Here is a 20,065-nt window from a genome sequence, read left to right on the forward strand (position 1 = left end):
CCTGGGTGGCACAGCGGTTAAGCGTCTGCCTTCGGCTCAGGGCGTGATCCCGGCGTTATGGGATCGAGCCCCACATCAGGCTCCTCTGCTATGAGCCTGCTTCTTCCTCTCCCGCTCCCCCTGCTTGTGTTCCCTCTGTTGCTGGCTGTCTCTATCTCTGTCGAATAAATAAATAAAATCTTTAAAAAAAAAACATGAAAATGGTTTAAAAAAAAAAAAAAAAAGCTTTCCACAAAAAGAAGCTCAGGCCCAAATGGCTTCACTGGTGAATTTGACCAAACATTTAAAGAAGAAGTAATGCCGTTTCTTTGTAAACTCTTCCAAGAAATAGAAGAGAGAACACTTGCCCACTCTAAAAGGCCAGTATCAGCCTGATACCAAAACTAAACAAAGACATCACAATAAAAACAAAACTATACATTAACATTGTTTATGAATTTAGAGGTGAGAATCCCAACAGCTATCAGCAAACAAAATCCAGCAACTATAAAGAAGATAACACACTATGACCAAGTGAGGTTTATCTCAGGAATGCAAGGTTGGTTTAACATCTAAAAATAAATTAATGTCGGGGCGCCTGGGTAGCGCAGTCGTTAAAGCGTCTGCCTTCGGCTCAGGGCGTGATCCTGGCGATCCGGGATCGAGTCCCACATCGGGCTCCTCCGCTGGGAGCCTGCTTCTTCCTCTCCCACTCCCCCTGCTGTGTTCCCTCTCTCGCTGGCTGTCTCTCTGTCACATAAATAAATAAAATCTTTAAAAAAAAAAAAAATAAAAATAAAAATAAAAATAAAAATAAATTAATGTCATATATTATATTATTAGAATAAAGGAGAAAACTCCACATAATCATCTTAACATATGCAGAAAAAGCCTTTGACAAAATCCAACACCTTCTCATGATAAAAACATCCAACAAACTAGAAATAGAAGGAAACTTCCTCTACCTGATAAACAGCGTCTATGAAAAATCCTACCGCCAACATCATACTTAATAGCGAAAGTTCAGGAACAAGACAAGGATATCCACTCTTGCCACTTCTGTGTGATATTGTATTGGGTATTCTAGCCAGGAAAATCAGGCAAGAAAATGAATTAAAGGCATCCAGATTGGAAAGAAAGACGTAAAACTATCTCTATTTGCAGATGACATTATCTTGTATATAGAACATCTTAAGGTAGTTACCTATTAAAAAATGAGAACTACATCACTAATCATCGGGAAAATGCAAGTCAAAACCACAGAGAGGCAGCGTCTCACACCTACTAGGACGGTCATTATAAAAAACAAAACGTGGGGCGCCTGGGTGGCACAGTGGTTGGGCGTCTGCCTTCGGCTCAGGGCATGATCCCGGCATTGTGGGATCGAGCCCCACATCAGGCTCCTCCGCTATGAGCCTGCTTCTTCCTCTCCCACTCCCCCTGCTTGTGTTCCCTCTCTCGCTGGCTGTCTCTATCTCTGCCGAATAAATAAATAAAATCTTTAAAAAAAAAAAAAACGAAACTGGAAATAATAAGTGTTGGTGAGGGTGACGGAAAAACAGAACCCTTGTGCACTGTTGATGGGAATGTAGAATGGAGCAGCCCCTATGAAAACAGCGTGGAAGTTCCTAAAAAAAACAGAATGACCAAATGATGAAGCAATCCAACTTCTCGTATTTATCCAAAAATAATTTATTATTATTATTTTTAAAAGATTTTATTTATTTATTTGACAGAGAGACAGTCAGTGAGAGAGGGAACACAGCAGGGGGAGTGTGAGAGGAAGAAGCAGGCTCCTAGCGGAGGAGCCTGATGTGGGGCTCGATCCCAGAACGCCAGGATCATGCCCTGAGCCGAAGGCAGACGCCTAACGACTGCGCCACCCAGGCGCCCCTATCCAAAAAGAATTTAAATCAGGAACTTGATGATATCTTTGCACACCCAAGTCCATTTGCAGCATTATTCACAAGAGCCAAGATATAGAAACAACCTGAGTGTCCACTGATGGATGAAAGGAAAAAGAAAATGTGGTATATACATACAGTGGAATATTATTCAGCCATAAAAAACAATCCTGTCATATGCTACAACGTGGGTGATCCTTGAGGGCCTTACACTCAGTGAAGCAAACCAGTTACAAAAAAGACAACCACATGAGTCCAAATTCATAGAAACAAAAATTAAAATGGTGGTTGGGGCGCCTGGGTGGCACAGCGGTTGGGCGTCTGCCTTTGGCTCAGGGCGTGATCCCGGCGTTGTGGGATCGAGCCCCACATCAGTCTCTTCTGCTATGAGCCTGCTTCTTCCTTTCCCACTCCCCCTGCTTGTGTTCCCTCTCTCGCTGGCTGTCTCTATCTCTGTCAAATAAATAAATAAAATCTTTAAAAAAATAAAATAAAATAAAATAAAATAAAATAAAATAAAATAAAATAAAATAAAATAAAATAAAATAAAATAAAATAAAATAAAATAAAATAAAATGGTGGTTGCCAAGGGCTGAGGAGAGGAGAAAATGGCGAGTTGCTGTTCTATGGGTACAGAATTTTAGTCATGCAAGATGGAAAGAGATGTGTTGTACAACGCTGTGCTTACAGTTGGCAATACTGTACTATATACTTAAAAATTATTGATAGTAGGTCTCATGTTATGTCTTTTTCACCATAATTAAAAAAAAACCTGGAACTAATTAATGAGTTCAGCAAAGTTGTAGGATAGTAGGTCAATATGCAAAAATCAGTTATGGTATGGTCACTTGCAATGAATGATCCAAAAAGGAAATTAAGGAAACAATTAATTTATAATAGTACCAAAAGGATAAAATGATTGAGAATAAATGTAACAAAAGAAAAGTAACACATATGCTCTGAAAACTTCAAATAATTGTTGAAAGATACTAAAGAAGATCTAAATAAATGGAAAGACAGTTTATGCTCCTGGATCAGAAGACATAATGTTGTTAAATTGATATACAGATTAAACACAAACCCTTCCAGAACCCCAGTGGCTTTTTTTTTTAAGTTGTTATTTATTTGAGAGAAAGTGAGAGAGAGAGAGAGAGAGAGAGAGCACAAGACGGGGGGAGGGCCAGAGGGAGAAGCAGACTCCCCACTGAGCGGGGACCTCAATGCAGACTCCATCCTGGGACTCCAAGATTATGACCTGAGTCGAAGGCAATCACTTCACTGACTGAGCCACTCAGGCGCCCTCCCCCCGCCCAGTGGCTTTTTAAATAGAAATTGGCAAGTGTATACTAAAATTCATATAGGAATTCATGGGTCCCAGAGTAGCCAAAATAATCTTGAAAAAGAACACATTTTGAGAACTCACAATTTCAAGACTTACCAAGTTACAGTAATCAAGGCAGTGTAGTACTGGCATAAGGATAGGCATATGGGCCAGTAGAATAGAATATAGAGTCCAGAAATAAATCCATCTATCTATGGTCAATTGGCTTTTCACAAGGATGCCAAGACAATTCAATGGAGGAAAAGTAGTCATTGAACAAATGGTTCTAGCATAACTGTATACACACATGCAAAGAATGAATTTGGACTTCCTACCTCACACCATATACAAAAATTAACTCAAAAATCCATCAAAAGCCTACATGTAAAAGCTAAATCTATAAAACTCTTGGAGAAAAACATAGGGATAAGTCTCCATGGCCTTGAATTTGGCAGTGCTTTCTTAGATAAGTCACCAAAAGCACAAGCAACAAAAGAAAAAAATAGATAAACTGGACTTCATCAAAATTTAAAACTTCTGTTCTTCAAAGGACACCATCACGAAAGTGAAAAAAAACCCCACAGAATAGGAAATATTTCAAATCATACAGCTTATAAGGACTTATATCCAAAATATATTTAAAAACTTACAATTCAGTATTAAAAAGACAACCCAGTTGAGAGCGGACAAAGGATCCGAATAGACATTGCTCCAAAGAAAATATACAGATGGCCAATAAGCACATGAAAACGTGCTCAACATCATTAGTCATTAGAAAAGTGCACATAAAAAGCCCCATGAGATTCCATTTTCATAGCCACTAAGGTGGTTATAATAAAAGAGTTGAATAATAACAAGTTTTGGAAGGAAGGGATCACCAGTATATCTTTTCTGTGAGCAAGGAAAGGTTTACATGAAGCCACGCCTAATGACTTCTTCCGGTCTCATTGGCCAATTTGAGACAAATGATCATTTCTGAACCAATCCTAGCATGAGGAATAGGATTTCCATGATTGCATTACACTAACCATTTGCAGCGAAATGGAGGAGGTTTGGGTAGGCAACCATCATCGCATCACTACAGACTTCCAAAGGAAATTCCGGTTCCTATTACTAGAGTAGAGAAGAGAGGATTATGCAAAATCAACACGTGTCTCCTGCGCCATTGGAATCCGCTGGGGTGTGGTGAGAAAAATCATTAACTTGGTCCTGGAGTCTGCTACAACGTGTTGGTGATTTTAGAGGGTACTTCACTCTCCAGCCCTCAGTTTTTCCAAATGGAAGGTTTCCTTCTAGCTTTTAAATAGTACTGCAACTGCGTGTGTGTGTGTGTAAATATGTATATGTGTATTTTTTGTATATGTGTAAAGATATATATGTATATACATATATATGTATTTTAATATATATATTTATATATATATTAAAAATACACATTGCCTTCTAGCAATGAAAAAAGGCACACATGCTTTTCTGCAACTCTGATAACAACATAAGAACTTTTCTGTCATTCAAAATCTCATTACCCTATTATTTATGTACTATGAGACTCCTACGGTGTGTGTTTTTGCCTGCCAAACACTACTCTTTCTTCCACCCCGAATTTACTTTGTGGAAAATTTTGTCCAGACTCTAACTAACGGGTCTCTGGATCTTGGTTTCATCACCCATAAAAAGAGGGAGCTGGCAAAGGTCCCTTCTAGTGTTAGTGTCCCAAGAGCTCCCAAGAGAGGCTACAGGGGGGATTTGTATCCCTTGGAGAGACCCTGCCGGGGGCTGACAAGGCTTTGGGATAACGTTCTCCCTCGAGCTCATGCGTGGTGAACTCGGTTTGTCAGTTTCAAAATGGAAGTTGATCCATGGTGGGTCTGGTTCTTTGAAAATGCAGTACGTTGGATGTAAATCAAAATGGAGTCTTCTCTGCTGAGTGTCCTTTGTTGGACGTGCATATCATTTCTGCTTTTCAGATCAGTCAGACCAGGCCCCTGAGCCTCGCCAGCAGGCTGTTTATGTCACCACGACTCTGAGAACTGGAAAGCCTGGAATGTATTTGTCTTCAGGCACAATTAGCTCATGGGGCTCAGCAGGGTCATCAGATCAATCTGTATCTTTTCCTTTCCCCACTCCTCACTCCCACTTGGTTTTCCTTTGTTGGCCTTACTCTCGGGAAGGCTCTCCTCACATAGTGACAGAAAGGATTCCAGAAAAAGACCCAAGGCTGACATGGGTTGGTGAGACTTCCACTCCTGCACCAGCTCTAACGGACAGGCACAAAACCTAGATCTACCAACCCAGCCGCCGGAGTGGATTCTATCCTAAAGAATAATGGAGGAATCTTGAAATGGGGTTGACATGGTCAGATCTGTGTGTCAGGGAGGAGGAGTCTGGCCAAGGGGCAGGGATTGGGAGCAATGGAGGAGACTGGAACGGGGGAGACTTGCTAGCAGGCTCTTGGACTCATTCTGGGCAGAAGTGAGGAGGGGTTGAACTGGGGTGATGGCAGTGGGATGGAGGGTGGACCGGCCAGGGAAGACGGTGGTGAAGGGAGAGTGTGTGTGAGTTGGTGGCTTATTAGCAGTGTTGGGAAACAAAGAAGGATTTTTGTTTAGTGAATGTTGGGTCCTGTGCTGGGAGATAAAACTCAATCTGGTGGAAGAGTTGGACCTGTAAATAACTGTTATCCAATATATGGATTACCATGATGGAGGAATGCACCAGGGGCCACTAGCACAGGGGCGAAAAGAAACGACTCTAGGACTGGCCGTGGGGGGAGGGGGTGTTAGGGAAGGCGTCACAGAGAAGGGAGTCTTGACCCGAGTCTTAATGGATAAATAAGGTACATAAGAGCTTTGGTAGCAAACACAGAGAGATTTCAGGCCTGCGCCAAGGGCAAAGAACAGAGTCCAAAAATTGTTGGCCAGAAAAACCACATCCAAACCAAAGACATATTTAGCTTTGCTCATATAACATTTTTAGACATTTTTGAATGAGCTGCCAACATTGAAAGATCTGGAGCTTTCATATAAAAATCCATATTTCTAACTTGTCTCGAAAAGTCAGGTTTAGCTTCACAGGGCCCCCATTCCTGAGCAGTACAAAGGGCTAATGCAGCCACAGCCCCTCCGCTCCCTCTTGTCATTCATCTGGCCTGCAAACTCTGTCACTGTCCGGATCAAAAGGAGCAGTCAGTTTCTTCTCCCCTGGAACCGGGGCTGGTCATGTGACTGCTTTACCGGTAGAATGTGGTAGAAGGACCCCTGGCCGTCACCTGGCCTACCGTCTTGGAGCACTCTCTCTCGGCACACTTCCTCTCGAAACCCTAACCCTAACCCACACTTAACACTAATAGTGTGAAGTCACAAAGTTCTGGAGTCGTTTTCTCTGCCACAGGTAACTGGACCGGCCACCTCCTCTCCTCCCCTTGTAGACATCTGAGGGTCCAGCCTCCGGAGCAGAGGAGTGAGAGAGCATGTTGAGTTTGGGTAATGGTGAATAGCAAGGCCAGAAGGGGGAGATCAGGAAGGGCTTTGGATGCCATGCTGGGGGAGTTTCAGCTTTTTTGCTTGAGGATCTGGTAGGGTTTTGTAGGGTGGGCGTCTTATGATCAGGAAGGCCATAGATGTCCTTAAAGAGGGAGCGGAAGATGGTCCAAGCAACACAACTCAAACAGGGGTCTGAGCACAGAGGGAAAGGGAGAGATTCGAGGTCAAGACTGCTTCCTCTGGGAGGCCCTCCCTGATATGCAGGTTAAGCCCTCCAGTTGGCAGTCAGCACAAGGGAGCACAGGCGGCAAGCCTGGGCCACAGAGACAGATTGGGGGGGGGGTGTCCAAGTTTGTAATTGAGGAGTGCCTGGGTGGCTCAGTCGGTTAATTGTCTGCCTTCAGCTCAGGTCATGATCCCCCAGTCCTGGGATCGAGACCCTCATCGGGCTCCCTGCTCAGCAGAGAAACTGCTTCTCCCTCTCCCTCCGCTGCTCCCCCTGCTTGTGCTTTCTCTGTCTCTCTCTCAAATAAATAAATAAAATCTTTTTTTTAATAAAAAGTTTGTAGCTGAAGCTGTAGCTATGGATGAGATAGTGGGGGGGAATTTGGGAGCCAGGAGAAGCAGAGTCCTGGGAGCACCTTGCAAGCTAAGCAAAGGGAGCCGCTCTGCAGAGGGTGGAGAGAGAAAGCTGCAGAACAGTGCAGGGAAGCAGGAGAGGGACACCAAGGGAAGATTCCAGAGGGAGGGGGAGTCAGGAGCGTCAGATGACCACCAGAACGTTTGATTTCATGATCAGGACGTTATCGGTGGACTTGGTGCGGGCAAGTCTGTGTCTGATGGTGGGAACGGAGCCAGACCCACGGAGGTGAAGGAGTAAGCAGGAGATGAGGAAGTGAGGGCAGTGAGCGTAAACAGCTCTTTCAGGAAACTTGATGGTGAAGAGCGGGAGTGAGATAGGGAAGTGGTTTGAGGCTGCCAAGTTCAGAGAGGTTCCCCCAAAGGCACAGGGCACTTAAGCTTGTTTGTACACACCCAAGAGAGAGGGTCTGTGGAGAGTAGAACTTGGCAGTGCAGGGGAGAGGGGGTGAGGGACAGAGTGAGGTCACCGAGGAAATGGGATGTGTCCCAAGAAGGAGGAGTCGGCCTAGGGCCCAAGTAGGACATCTCCGTGATTACAGTTTGGGGCTATTTATAGGGACCGGAGGTGCTGTTGCTGGTGGGAGCAGAGGGGTTGAAAGAATTCTCACCTCTTTTCTCCATAAAATAGGAGTGATGACCATCTCACGAATGTGAGGAAGGCAGCCTGAGCAGACGGCCGCTGGAAGCGTCTGGCAAGGTTGGCTAAGGCCTGAGCCTGTGGAAACGGCATCCTTATATGCCTCCTGCCAGGACTGGTTCTCAAATGTGGGTCAGGGCTGAGCCTGCAGGCAGCTGGAGGACCAGCTGAGTGGAGGCCTGGGGGCCACAGGAGCAAGGACCAGGCTATCAGAGGGACCCCTGACACACGAGACCCCGTCACTTCTTTGCTTACAGACTTGTGGGCGCTTCTCCTTGTCTTCGGAGCGAACTCCTTGAGAAGAGATCTGCCTCTTGCTGAACCCCTAGCTCTAGCGCCTTCCCCTTCAGCCCAGGCACCCGAGGCTCCAGCGCGGCAAAGAGCTCACCATTCCCTGAAATGTCCTTGCCTCTTCCTTGCCTTTCCTGGAACTGCTTTTTCCCCTCTCCCTTCCCTTCTCTACCTGGCAAACTTGTATTCAAGATCCAGTTTTAATGTGACGTCATTCGTCCGTCAGGCCATCTGTGGAGTGTCCGCCGTGCTTCGTCCCTAGCTGGCCATCCCGACTGCGCTCCAGTTTGTAAACCCATCTGCTCTGATGGTGGCCTGGACAGTTTGAATGGACTCCTGGGTTCCAGAGTCAGGCAGCTTTGTATTTGAAGCCTAGTTTGTGTGACCTTGGGTAGGTCATTTATCTCCTCGGAGCCTCGATTTCATCATCTGGAAAAGCGGGACAGTAAAGTAGCTCACAGGGCTCCTGAGACCCCAGGGGTGGAATGTGAGTGCTGACCGGGGACCTAGAGCTGCCTGGAGCAGTCAGGACTCTGGGTTGTAAGTGACAGAAACTAATTTGAAAGTCTCCTTTTACAGCTGATTTGTTTTATTTATTTGGCAGAGAGAGAGAGAGGGAGGGAGAGAGAGAATAAGCAGGGGGAGCAGCAGGGGGAGAGGAGTGAGCAGGCTGTCTGCTGAGCAGGGAGCCCCACGTGGGGCTCGATCCCAGGACCCTGGAACCAGTTGAAGGCAGATGCTCAACTGACTGGGCCACCCAGATGCCCTAATTGATATTTTTAAAGACTCTTTTACTGTTTTCCCTCTTTTTCTCTTAATGCCATTTATTTATTGAAACCAGGTAATTTGTCCTATAAAATGTTTACACGTTTCTAGATTCACACATTTTCACATTCGAGATTTACATAATTGCTTCCTCATGGTGTTATCTAGCCTGTTCTTCTATCCCCCTTATTTCCTACAAACTATTAGCTAGAGCTAGAGGGTCGAGTAGATTCAAGATGCTGGTGATGATTATAATGATGATTTTGGTAAGAAAACTACAAAGGTGTTACTACATGCTTATTGTGTCATTTTTAAAAATATTTTATTTATTTATTTATTAGAGAGAAAGTACAAGCAGGGGGAGCAGCAGGGAGAGGGAGAAACAGGCTCCCCACTGAGCAAGGAGCCCGATGTGGGACTCGATCCCAGGACCCTGGGATCATGACCTGAGCAGAAGACAGATGCTTAACGAACTGAGCCACCCAGGCGCCCCTTATTGCCTCATCTTATAGGAGGTACCTAATGTCTGGTTGTCCTACTTTTAGTGATGTTAAGATTGACTGCTGAGTCCTTTTTTTTTTTTTTTAAGGTAATCATGTAACGGTGAACGTAAGAAATTATTGCTAACTTTTTTCTGTGTAATTATATATTACATAAGGGTATTGTGCTTAGGTAAAATAAAAATCTTTATCTGACATACAATAACATGGATGAATCTCAAAACATGCTGCGTGAAAAAAGCCAGACTCATACTCCATGATTTCATTTGTATGGAAAATTCCCTACTGACAAAAAGCAGATCAGTGGTTGCCTGGGGCTGAGGATAAGGATTTGTTATAGACAGGCTTGAGGGAACTTTTAGGGGAGATGGAAATATTTCATATCTTGATTATGGAGCTTATTACTTGGGTGTATACAGTTGTCAAAACTAACAGAACCTGAACTTAAAATGAGTGTGTTTTATCATATGGAAAGAAAGATGTATCTTACTGTAGATAAAGATGATTTTAGAAGGAAATGAAACAAGGTTACAACTAGAATAAGAAGAATCCCTTCAGAATCGCCACAGAACCATACTATGCCTATGGGGGAAAATCTAATGATTATAAGACCTTTACAGCGAAAATTACAAGATTATATTACAGTGTTCTTTAATATTAACAGAAGACATAAATATGTGGGCCAATAAGCTGCAGTCATGGATGGAAGTCTAAATATCATTCCTAAATTAATCTATAAAGTTAATTCAATTTTATTAAAAATTCTACGAGGTTTTTTTTTTTTAAAGATTTATTTATTTATTTCACAGAGACAGCCAGCGAGAGAGGGAACACAAGCAGGGGGAGTGGGAGAGGGAGAAGCAAGCTCCCAGCAGAGGAGCCTGATGTGGGGCTCGATCCCAGAATGCCGGGATCACGCCCTGAGCCAAAGGCAGACGCTTAACAACTGTGCCACCCAGCTGCCCCTAAAAATTCTACAAGTTTTTAAAGAAGTCTTTCTCTGTCAGAGGGGCATGCTGAAGTATTTACGTTGAAATGCTATGATGTCTAGGATTTGTTTTAATAGATGCCAAGAAAATTATGTGGACGAAATGAATCAACACTGGCCATGTGTTGATAATTGTTGAAGCTGGGGGATGGGCACACACTCTAGAAAGTGACCAAGGGTGTGCATGATTTACAGGTGAGGAAACGTCCCTTTGCCCGGGCAGCAGGACATGGTGAAGCTGCGGTTCTCCGGGTCTGTCTGACTCCAACATGCTTTACAGCCTCTTGAGAGCGGTCCCGTTCCTCTCCAGAGCGGGTGTACCCACCAGGGCTCTTCCAGTTGTAAGTGCCAGAAATCCAACTTATTGGCCTACGTAGAAAAAGGAACCCATGTCTTACGTGACAGAAAGGTTAAGGGGTTCAGGCACAGTTTGATCCAGATACTCAAATGATGTCAAGAATACGTCAGTCTTCATATCTCGCTTCTGCAGTTGTCCATGTGGGCTGATTCCGGCCAACTTTTCCTATGTGGCGACAAGATAGTCACGACTAGCACTGACCGTATAGCCTATCAGCTTACTAACCCCCAGTGGAAAGACGGCTCTTTTTCCCAGCAGCTCCAACGAATCTGCTTCTGATTGCATAGCCTTGAATCAAGTGCCCATCCCTGAACCAATCAAAAAAGATTGCTTTAACTGGGGGGGGGGGGGAGAACCGTAGCCCTGTGCCCCACCTTGGACCCCGTCTTGAACTTCAGGGACTGCCAGTGAGGAAAGGTTGGTCCCCCAAAGGAAACTCGAGTTGCGGCCACCATAAAGAGGGTTTTGGTGAGATGCTAGCTCAGCAGCACGCACCAGGTACACTGTCCCAACGCCCCTCACTGGGAGCGCTCAGCCCCTTCGTAGACACAAGAGGAGCCTCGGGGCAGGGCCTTCACCACCCACCACTGAACGGACGCTTGGTCTTGTGTTCTCCGGACATCTGCTGGCGGAGAAGCCGAAACATAACTCCCGCCACCGGCCTCCCCATACCTGTCCGCCCCGCCCCATGCTGCAGACCCGCTGGGAGTGAGAACAGCATCCGTGCTTCCCGGCTTGTCCCTCTGCACGCCTGCCAGGCTCTTGCCTCCGGGGCGTGGTTTTCAGGTATCTCGCCAACGCGCTCTTCCTCTGCTGGAAAAGGAGGGCTCCAGGATGGAGGGCAGTGTGTGCCTGTTTCCTCCATAAAACGAAGTGGGGTCTGCCACCTAGAGGTGCTGCGCGGACTAAAGGATTCACAGCGCCAAGACAGTGCCCCGCGCAGAGTGGGCGCACGGTAAACGCAGCGGTTATTCTTACCATTTCCGGTGGAGACCATACATCCCCGTCCAGTTGCTTCCGTCCAGTGGCAGGACCCGCAGGTTCCTACGACTGAATCGGGTGGAACACTTTTACATGCGTTGTCTCACTTGAGCCTTATCGCTTTGTGAAGCGGGCTGGACAGATTGTCTTTATCCCCCATTTACAGATGAAGAAACTGCGGTTCAGAGAAGTTAGAGTTCATGGCCAAGAGCATGCAGCCAATCAGTGGTGGCAGTGGGATGTGAACCAGTCCCTTGAAGAATCACGTTATTGGGCCTTTGCTCAGCTGCCCCTAGCCCACCAGGCCTCCTTCGGTGGTGCCTGTTGGCCCCCTCTCACCTTGTCGGGTCCAGCCCAGATACCTGGCGAATAGTAACCATGGGGAGAGCCCACATCCATTAAGCACTTGCTACACTCCAGACCGGGTACATAACGCTTTGCTCTCCCCACTTGAGGTAGGTGTGACTCTTACAGAGGGAGAAGCTGAGGCTGACGGAGCCTGCCCAAGGTCACTCGGTAGTGTGACAGCCAGGAGCCCAGCTTGGAAAGCAGTCTGAGTTTGGAGTAGGCCTCTCTTGCCCTCTCATCCCGGCCTGCACGAGGCCTTCTCCGAATCCAAGGAGTCCTCCTTGCTCTTGAGTATGGGGTCTGGCTTCCTCCTCTGCCTGGCATCCTTGGAGCCGGCCTTGGGCTGCTGAGAGCTCTCTGGGGACAGGAGCCGGACCCTGACTCACCGACCTCTGCCCCCCTGCAGGAGGAAGCCTCTGTAAGGCCAGAGTCATTCACTTGTTCCCTGTGAGGCAGGCGGGTCCCAGGTGCTCCCAGATGATGACAGGAGATGGGAGAGGAGAGGTGACTCTGCCAAGGCCACCGTTTGTAAATGTAGGAGCCTGGACGGGACCCCAGGGTTCGGCTCTCCATCCCTGGCCGGGGTGGGGGGGGGGGAAGAGGGGGTAGGCGGGCGGAAGGCAGCTCGGCCTCAGCTGGGGGCGGGCGCGGGGGCCGGACTTCTGTGAATTCCAGGGACAGGATGGCGAGTGGGCTGGGGGCGGACTGAAGGAGGGAAGAAGGAACAGGGTATTTTTGCATTTTGACATTACAAAAGTGCCGATTAGATTGTCAGCGACTGGCCGGCAGCATCTGCTTGCGTTCTGAGTTGGCAGGCGCGGCCGAGCCGACGGAGGGAGAGGCGGCCGCGGGCGGGGGGTGGGGGTGGGGGCGGCGCCTCCACCCCGAGAAGGGCTATCCCCTTTAAGAGCTCCGCCCAAAGGGGCGCTGCCACCCCTAAGGAGGCGGGCAGACGCCGCTTCTCATTCATTGTCTTGACAAGAGCATCCTCAGCGGGCTGTCTCTGGCTCCGCCGGCTCCTTCCTCGTCCTCCTCCTCTCCCTCCTCCATTTGGCGGGTCACTCATCTCTCAGCAGCAGGTAAGCCTGGGTCCCCGGGCAAGGGACAGGGCATCGCTGCCCTGGGCCACCTGTGGGGCATCCGTGAGCTCGGCGGAAGGCGGCCGTGGGGGCGGACGGGCTGTCAGCGCGCCGCTGGGAGAGGGGATCGAGCCGTCCGCGCCGCGCGTGCAGGGGACTCGCCCGGGGGAGGGGGGTGTGCGTGGGAGGGTCCATCTGCGTGTCCCAGGGCGCTGTGCACAGGCCGGGGTGAGGGACCACCGCAGCCAAGATGGAGGTGGGGGAGCGGGGGGCTGGCTCGCGCCAGAACGGGCGTCAGGGGTGGGGGCAGGGTGGGGTGAGCCGAGCAGCTGCCCTGAGCTTGGAGACAGGAAGGGGTTGAGAGCAAAACAAGAAAAGACCAAGTTCCCCTTTCCGCGGTTTCTGAGCCTGGTACCTGCGGTGGGGGAGGAGGCAGGGTGGGGCGATGGCTTCCTGTCCCCCAAGCTCGGCTTTGGGGCTCCCCTCTCCCCAGGCCCAGGTTTCGCATCTGGGTCTGATCCCCCTGCCCCTGGACTGCTTCTCCTCACACAGGCTCCTCACCTGCTTCCAGGGCAGGCGCACCGGAGCCTCCCGGAGCCTCACGGGGCAGGCCAGGGCAGCGGGGTGCCCAGCGAGAAGGGCCAGGGCCAAAGGCAGTCTAAGGGGCAAAGCTCGGGAGGTGGGGTAGAGGCCTGGGAGGGTGCCCTCTGAGCAGGCGGCATGGCCCCTACACGGCCGGGAAGGTGATGCAGTTGGGTGTCGGGATGGGGCCTGTAGCCTGGGGAGCCAGAGGTGATCCCTGAGGCTTCAGTCGCTCTCCACCCGGCCCGGTGGGGGAAAACCATCCTTGCTGGACCTCAGAGAATCAGCGCCGCCTTTCCCTTCCCCTGAATAGTTCCAGAGCGGGTGGAGATGGTACTTAAGGGCACCTGCTTAGGCAGACTCGAGAGGCAGAGGTGTGGGGAGGAGAGAATGGGACCCAAGCCATCTGCTGTTTCTGGAGCCCAGAGACTCTCCTCCTGGGCAGGCCCACATGCTGCTCCCCTCTGGATGCCCAGCCCTGTGCCAGGAGGTGAGGGAGGAAGCTCCCCATGTGGGTGTGAGGGATGTGAGGTGTGGCTGCTGTGACTGAGAGAACCCCCCCCTCCAGGCTGTCGCCACCGAAGCCCCCAGAGGGTGGGAATGTGAGCCATTGGAGGGGGGGCCATATCCGGCAGCAGTCGACAGATCGGCCCTTGGTGCTACCCCACGCTGGGCTCTGCCGCAGAGGCGGAAGGTATAGACGCGAGGCCCGGGGTGGGCAGAGAAGGTGGGCCTTGCAGGTTGGCCAGGAATGAGAAGGGGTGAGGAGGGCGAGCAAGAGGGAGACAAGATGGCAGTCCAGAGGAGGGGGCAGGGAGCCCAGGGAGCCGATGCTGGGGAAGTTAGTTGAGACCTTAAACACTGGCTGAGGGGTGTCCTGGGGGACACGGGCGACACTCTAAGGTCAGAGTCGACCTGAAGGGAGAAAAGCCCTCAAACCCACGTGTCCCCCCAGGATGAGCCGGCAGGTGGTCCGCTCCAGCAAGTTCCGCCACGTGTTTGGACAGCCAGCCAAGGCCGACCAGTGCTATGAGGATGTGCGCGTCTCACAGACCACCTGGGATAGTGGCTTCTGTGCTGTCAACCCCAAGTTTGTGGCCCTGATCTGCGAGGCCAGTGGGGGAGGGGCCTTCCTGGTGCTGCCCCTGGGCAAGGTGAGCCCCTGGAGCCCTTGGGCCAGTAGCCTTCCACATGAGGGGGGCCTCTGGTCCTCCAGTGGCCCCACAGAGGTCCTGATTAGGTGACTGTCACCAAGCCTTCTTGGGCTGCAGCCTTGTCAGCTGTAAAACTGAGCTGGGCCACATGAGCCTCCAGCCTCCTCCAGCTCCTACGTGCAGTGGTCGCGTGGAAACTGAAGCTCAGGTGACACCAGAAAGGTCATCCAGCAAGTCTTGCAGACCCAGGGCCTTCTCCCCTCCGGAGCACTGAGAGAGCTCCACCGGGTCCGGGCAGACCCAGCTGTGTTCTCGGGGTGGGAGGGGCTCTGGGCCTGGCCCCGTCTGAGCCCCCGGGAGCTCTGGCCCCCTGGCTGCAGGCAGGGATGATGTGAGAGGCCCTCTCCCATCCCCCAGACCTGCCTTCCCTCTGTACCTGCTGTACCCCCTTCCGCTCTGCTGACCCCCACCCCCAGCACACTCCTGTGCTCTTGGGGGGTGAGACAGGAAGGGGAGATGGGTCCTAAGTTGTTACCTTAAAAGGGCCGATGGAAGCCAAGAGAAGAGGAAGTGGTTGTGGGGCGAGGGCTGGGGCGCTCTTCACACAGGAAGCCCTGCGGCAGCAGCTGTCCCCGGAAGCGGCCATTTCCAAACCTCGGCTCCTGCCCGGGGCCAGTTTGGACAGACTTCCCCGGTCCCTATCCTGTTGGAAGGACCCCTCCCCATCCCCACACTTTCCTGGGGTCCCTAACCTTAATACAACCTCCCCTGCCCCGGGCCTTGGCCTGTCATCCCCTGGAAAGCCTCCCTCGGGGAAGCTGGGGTGGGAGTGCCAGCCCCCAGGGCATTGGTGAGAAAGGTGGGGGTGGAGATGTCAGGACCTTGGCCAGGGTCTGACAGTAAGGCAGGACCAGGGCCCAGTGTGCCCCCTGGTACCCAGCCCCACACCCCCATCCTGCATTACTTGTGGACAGCCCTTCTGAGTTGCCCAGACACCCCTGGGACTGGGGCAGAGGACCAAAGCCTCCCACCCTAGGCCCTGTTCCACCTCCCAGGGACCCCACTGCCTCCCTCCTTGTGCCTCTCTGAAGGGTTGTGGGGAGGCTGGATCAGGTTTGGAAAGCAAAAGTCCCTCCCTCAGAGGCCCTGCTCTGCCCCCTAGACTGGACGTGTGGACAAGAATGTCCCCATGGTCTGTGGCCACACGGCCCCAGTGCTAGACATCGCCTGGTGCCCGCATAACGATAACGTCATTGCCAGCGGCTCCGAGGATTGCACGGTCATGGTGAGCGGTGGGGGGACACAAGGGCTGGGGGAGCTCTAGCACTGGATCTGACATTTGGAACCCCCAAGTCTCACTCGCCCCTTCTCTGCAGGTGTGGGAGATTCCTGATGGGGGCCTGACGCTGCCCCTGCGGGAGCCTGTCGTCACCCTGGAGGGCCACACCAAGCGCGTGGGCATCGTGGCCTGGCACCCCACAGCCCAGAACGTGCTGCTCAGTGCAGGTGCCTGGGGGGAGAAGAGGGGTGGGCCGGTCACCCGACGGCAAGGGACGGAGGCTCGCGGTTTCTAACGCTGGCGATACCACCCAGGTTGTGACAACGTGATCCTGGTGTGGGACGTGGGCACCGGGGTGGCCGTGCTGACACTGGGCTCCGACGTGCACCCGGACACAATCTACAGCGTGGACTGGAGCCGAGACGGCGCCCTCATCTGCACCTCCTGCCGTGACAAGCGTGTGCGCATCATCGAGCCCCGCAAAGGCACCGTTGTTGCCGTGAGTTGCCCTGAATCATGACCCTTGATCCCAGGCCCTTTACCCGCCTCTGCACCATCAGCCAGGTCCCTCTTTCGCCCTCAGCTGGGGTCTGGTGCTTAGGATGTGTGCGTGGGTACCTGACTGACCGCGTCCCTTTCCTTCCAGGAGAAGGACCGTCCCCATGAGGGGACCCGGCCTGTGCGTGCAGTCTTTGTATCAGACGGGAAGATCCTGACCACGGGCTTCAGCCGCATGAGTGAGCGGCAGGTGGCGCTGTGGGACACGGTGCGTGCCGGCCGGGGAGCGGAGACCCGCCGCGACTGGAGGCTTAGTGTCTGCCCTGCCACTTGCCCGATCAGATAGAGCCATGGGCCTCAGTTGACCCTCTGTGGGATGCAAGTCTCCACTGGTTGTTCAGAGAGGGCCCTCCCCAAGTCTGTGCCCCGAGCTCTTCGCAGGCCCGGCTTGGCCCAGCTCATTGTTCCCCGTTTCCCCCATCGCTGCAGAAGCACCTGGAGGAGCCACTGTCCCTGCAGGAACTGGACACCAGCAGCGGCGTCCTGCTGCCCTTCTTTGACCCCGACACCAACATAGTCTACCTCTGCGGCAAGGTGTCCCCGTCGGGCAGGGACTCGCGGGCCGGGGGTGGGAGGTGGAGGGAGGAGGGCTCGGAAGGGACCTGGCTGGAGGCCGCCGTGGCGTTGATGCCCGCGTCTGCATCCGCCGCCCACAGGGTGACAGCTCCATCCGCTACTTCGAGATCACTTCCGAGGCCCCATTCCTGCACTATCTCTCCATGTTCAGTTCCAAGGAGTCCCAGCGGGGCATGGGTTACATGCCCAAACGTGGCCTGGAGGTGAACAAGTGTGAGATTGCCAGGTGACTGACCCCTGACCCTGACCTGAGCATGCTCCCTGGGCAGTGCTGACCCCACTCGGACCTTCAGCTCTGGGCCAGCCATGCGCGGGCGCTGCTCACCTTCTTATTTCCACAGATTCTACAAGCTGCACGAGCGGAGGTGTGAGCCCATTGCCATGACAGTGCCTAGAAAGGTGATGCTCCCATGTCCCTTCCTGGGCCCCGGGCCAGGCACTGACCTCGCACGGTTGCAGGGTGGCGGTGTGGCCCAAGCACTCTCTTACCCAGCCTTGGCCTTGCCCACAGTCGGACCTGTTCCAGGAGGACCTTTACCCACCCACCGCAGGGCCCGATGCTGCCCTCACGGCTGAGGAGTGGCTGGGGGGCCGGGATGCCGGGCCCCTCCTCATTTCCCTCAAGGACGGCTACGTGCCTCCAAAGAGCCGGGAGCTGAGGGTCAACCGGGGCCTGGACACTGGGCGCAGGAAGACAGTACCAGAGGCCAGTGGGACCCCCAGCTCGGTGAGAAGTGGATGGGAATCTGGGAGTTAGGACGGGAAGATGTGCAGGGCAGGGGCTGCTACTGATGTGGTCCTTGTCCCACCGGAAGGAGGCTGGTGTTCGGGCCATCCTACACTCATGTTGGGGACCCTCTGCGGGGAGAGCAACCCTCTGGGGGCCAGGAGCGGGTAATCCTCAGGCCTCAGAAAACAGGTTTCAGGTGTCTTGGCCTGCAGCTGAGGGACAGAAGGGCCACGCCCTGGAGCTCTTGGTAGGGCGGTGGGGGGCTCCCCGGGTGAAGGATGGGCCCGGGACTGATGTGGGGCTGGCTCCCCCAGGATGCCGTAGCCCGGCTGGAGGAGGAAATGAGGAAGCTCCAGGCCACGGTGCAGGAACTACAGAAGCGCTTGGATAGGCTGGAGGAGACGGTCCAGGCCAAGTAGAGGACCGCAGGGCCTCAGCGGGGGCCACGGCATCGCCTCCCTCCCTCCATTCACACCCTTCTCCTCAGGCCATGATGGCAGATAAAAAATAATAATAAAATGGCTTTATTTTCTGGTACCTCTGACTCGGATGGTCCCCTGGATGCTGGGTCTGCTGAACGGACCTGCCCTCGAGCTGCCCCTTCGGTTGCCTTGATGAGATTGGCCCGTACCAGGAGCTGGGGCGGGGGGGCGCCTCTTGAGCACCTGAGGCCACAAAAACAGGCCTCAGTGGGTGGGAGCCGTCCCACGCTCTTGTGGGTTGAGAGCTGGCAGGGTCTGAGCTATGCAAGGCCTTGCCTGGGGCGAGCCTCAAAAATTCCCACAATGACTCAGAATTTGCCTTTCCTGGCCAACTGCCACAGGCTGTGTGCGACTGTCCAGTCACTGTCACTGGTGAGGAACCAAAACTCACAAGACACCTAGACGGCGCTTACAGGATGTGTTTCAAACTGCACAACATCAGAGGATCTTCTGTGAGGCCAAGCTTAGAACCGAACCCTGGTTTACGGGTGAGGACACGGAGGCATAGAGCAGGAGAGGGGCCTGCGGGGGGCAGACCTTGAGTCATGAGCCCCGCCCCCTTCTGGTCCCTAGTCTTCCTGCCAAGTTGCTGCCTCCCAGTACCTCACTCTGGGATCCTCCCCAGACAGAAGAGACCTGTCAGGCCCTGTCAAGTGGGGGCTTAGAAGTGGGTGTCTGATGTCCAACTCAGTGAGGCCAGGCCAGGGCTACTGGGATGGGTGTCCTGGCCCCAGCAGATCTCCCCTCATACCACACAGGGACCACAGCAAGGACTAAGGGCCTCATTCACCCGCCGTCCCCCAGCTTCCAGCACCACCTGCATAGAGAGAGAGGCAGGGCCCATCTGAGTCTCAATCTCTATGCAAGCCGTGTGACCCTGGGCAAGTCACTTCTCTCCAGGCCTCAGGTGCTCTATAACAAGGAGGGATAGCATCGCAGCTCTGTGAACGCACTGGGTGGATCTTATCAGGGGTATGATAAAGAGAGAAGCAGAAAATCTGGAACGTGGGCCTCTTAAAGCGACATTCCTTCCCTGAGCCTCTCCTGCACAGCAGCGGTGATGTGCCCTCCTAGTGAAGTCGTACTTAAGTACTCTGTCACTAGCTCTCCTCCTGGCCCAAGGGAGCCGAGGAAAGGCCAGGAAAGGATCCTAGGAACCCAGAAGGGTTAACCTGTCATCACCATGACTTCCAGCTTTTCTGATAGGAACAAGAGGGAGGTAGGAAGTGGGATGGTTATTTAGGGGCCAAGAAACTGGCCCTGAAAAGGGGAACAGAGGGGTGGGATGGTTAAGAACTGCAAGCCCTCACCCCCAAAGAGCCCTGGCGCCATCTGGGGCACTTGCTACCCTCCTGGGTCCCAGGGACCCCATCTGTGCCAGGCCTTAACCAATCCGGGCACCTGTGTTTAAGATTGATACCAAGGGCAT

General features: G+C 52.2%; 1 protein-coding gene across 2 annotated transcripts; it reads left to right on the forward strand.

Moving 5' to 3' along the window:
- Nucleotides 1-13,121: 13,121 nt before the first annotated feature.
- On the forward strand, nucleotides 13,122-18,691 carry CORO1A (coronin 1A). 2 transcript variants are annotated; one of them, XM_040635126.1, is made up of 12 exons: nucleotides 13,140-13,275; nucleotides 14,426-14,551; nucleotides 14,813-15,011; nucleotides 16,174-16,296; nucleotides 16,388-16,517; nucleotides 16,605-16,789; nucleotides 16,937-17,056; nucleotides 17,278-17,382; nucleotides 17,505-17,650; nucleotides 17,766-17,823; nucleotides 17,936-18,151; nucleotides 18,469-18,691. In XM_040635126.1, exons 3-12 carry the CDS (start codon nucleotides 14,814-14,816, stop codon nucleotides 18,571-18,573), a joined length of 1,386 nt encoding a protein of 461 aa, XP_040491060.1. In that variant the 5' UTR covers nucleotides 13,140-13,275; nucleotides 14,426-14,551; nucleotide 14,813; the 3' UTR covers nucleotides 18,574-18,691. The 2 variants fall into 2 exon arrangements, with proteins under 2 accessions (XP_040491059.1, XP_040491060.1); XM_040635125.1 differs by lacking the exon at nucleotides 14,426-14,551 and having other exon boundaries at nucleotides 13,122-13,275.
- The last annotated feature ends 1,374 nt before the right edge of the window (nucleotides 18,692-20,065 follow it).

Source organism: Ursus maritimus, unplaced genomic scaffold (genome assembly GCF_017311325.1).
Source record: "Ursus maritimus isolate PB19 unplaced genomic scaffold, ASM1731132v1 scaffold_2, whole genome shotgun sequence".
Classification (NCBI taxonomy): domain Eukaryota; kingdom Metazoa; phylum Chordata; class Mammalia; order Carnivora; family Ursidae; genus Ursus; species Ursus maritimus.

Bases quoted from the DNA above. Each gene is read 5' to 3' on its own strand.
- CORO1A (XM_040635125.1), top strand. From the start codon at position 14,814: ATGAGCCGGCAGGTGGTCCGCTCCAGCAAGTTCCGCCACGTGTTTGGA. The intron at 17,057-17,277 runs GTGCGTGCCGGC...CCATCGCTGCAG, and splicing joins AGGTGGCGCTGTGGGACACG to AAGCACCTGGAGGAGCCACT. The intron at 18,152-18,468 runs GTGAGAAGTGGA...TGGCTCCCCCAG, and splicing joins CCAGTGGGACCCCCAGCTCG to GATGCCGTAGCCCGGCTGGA.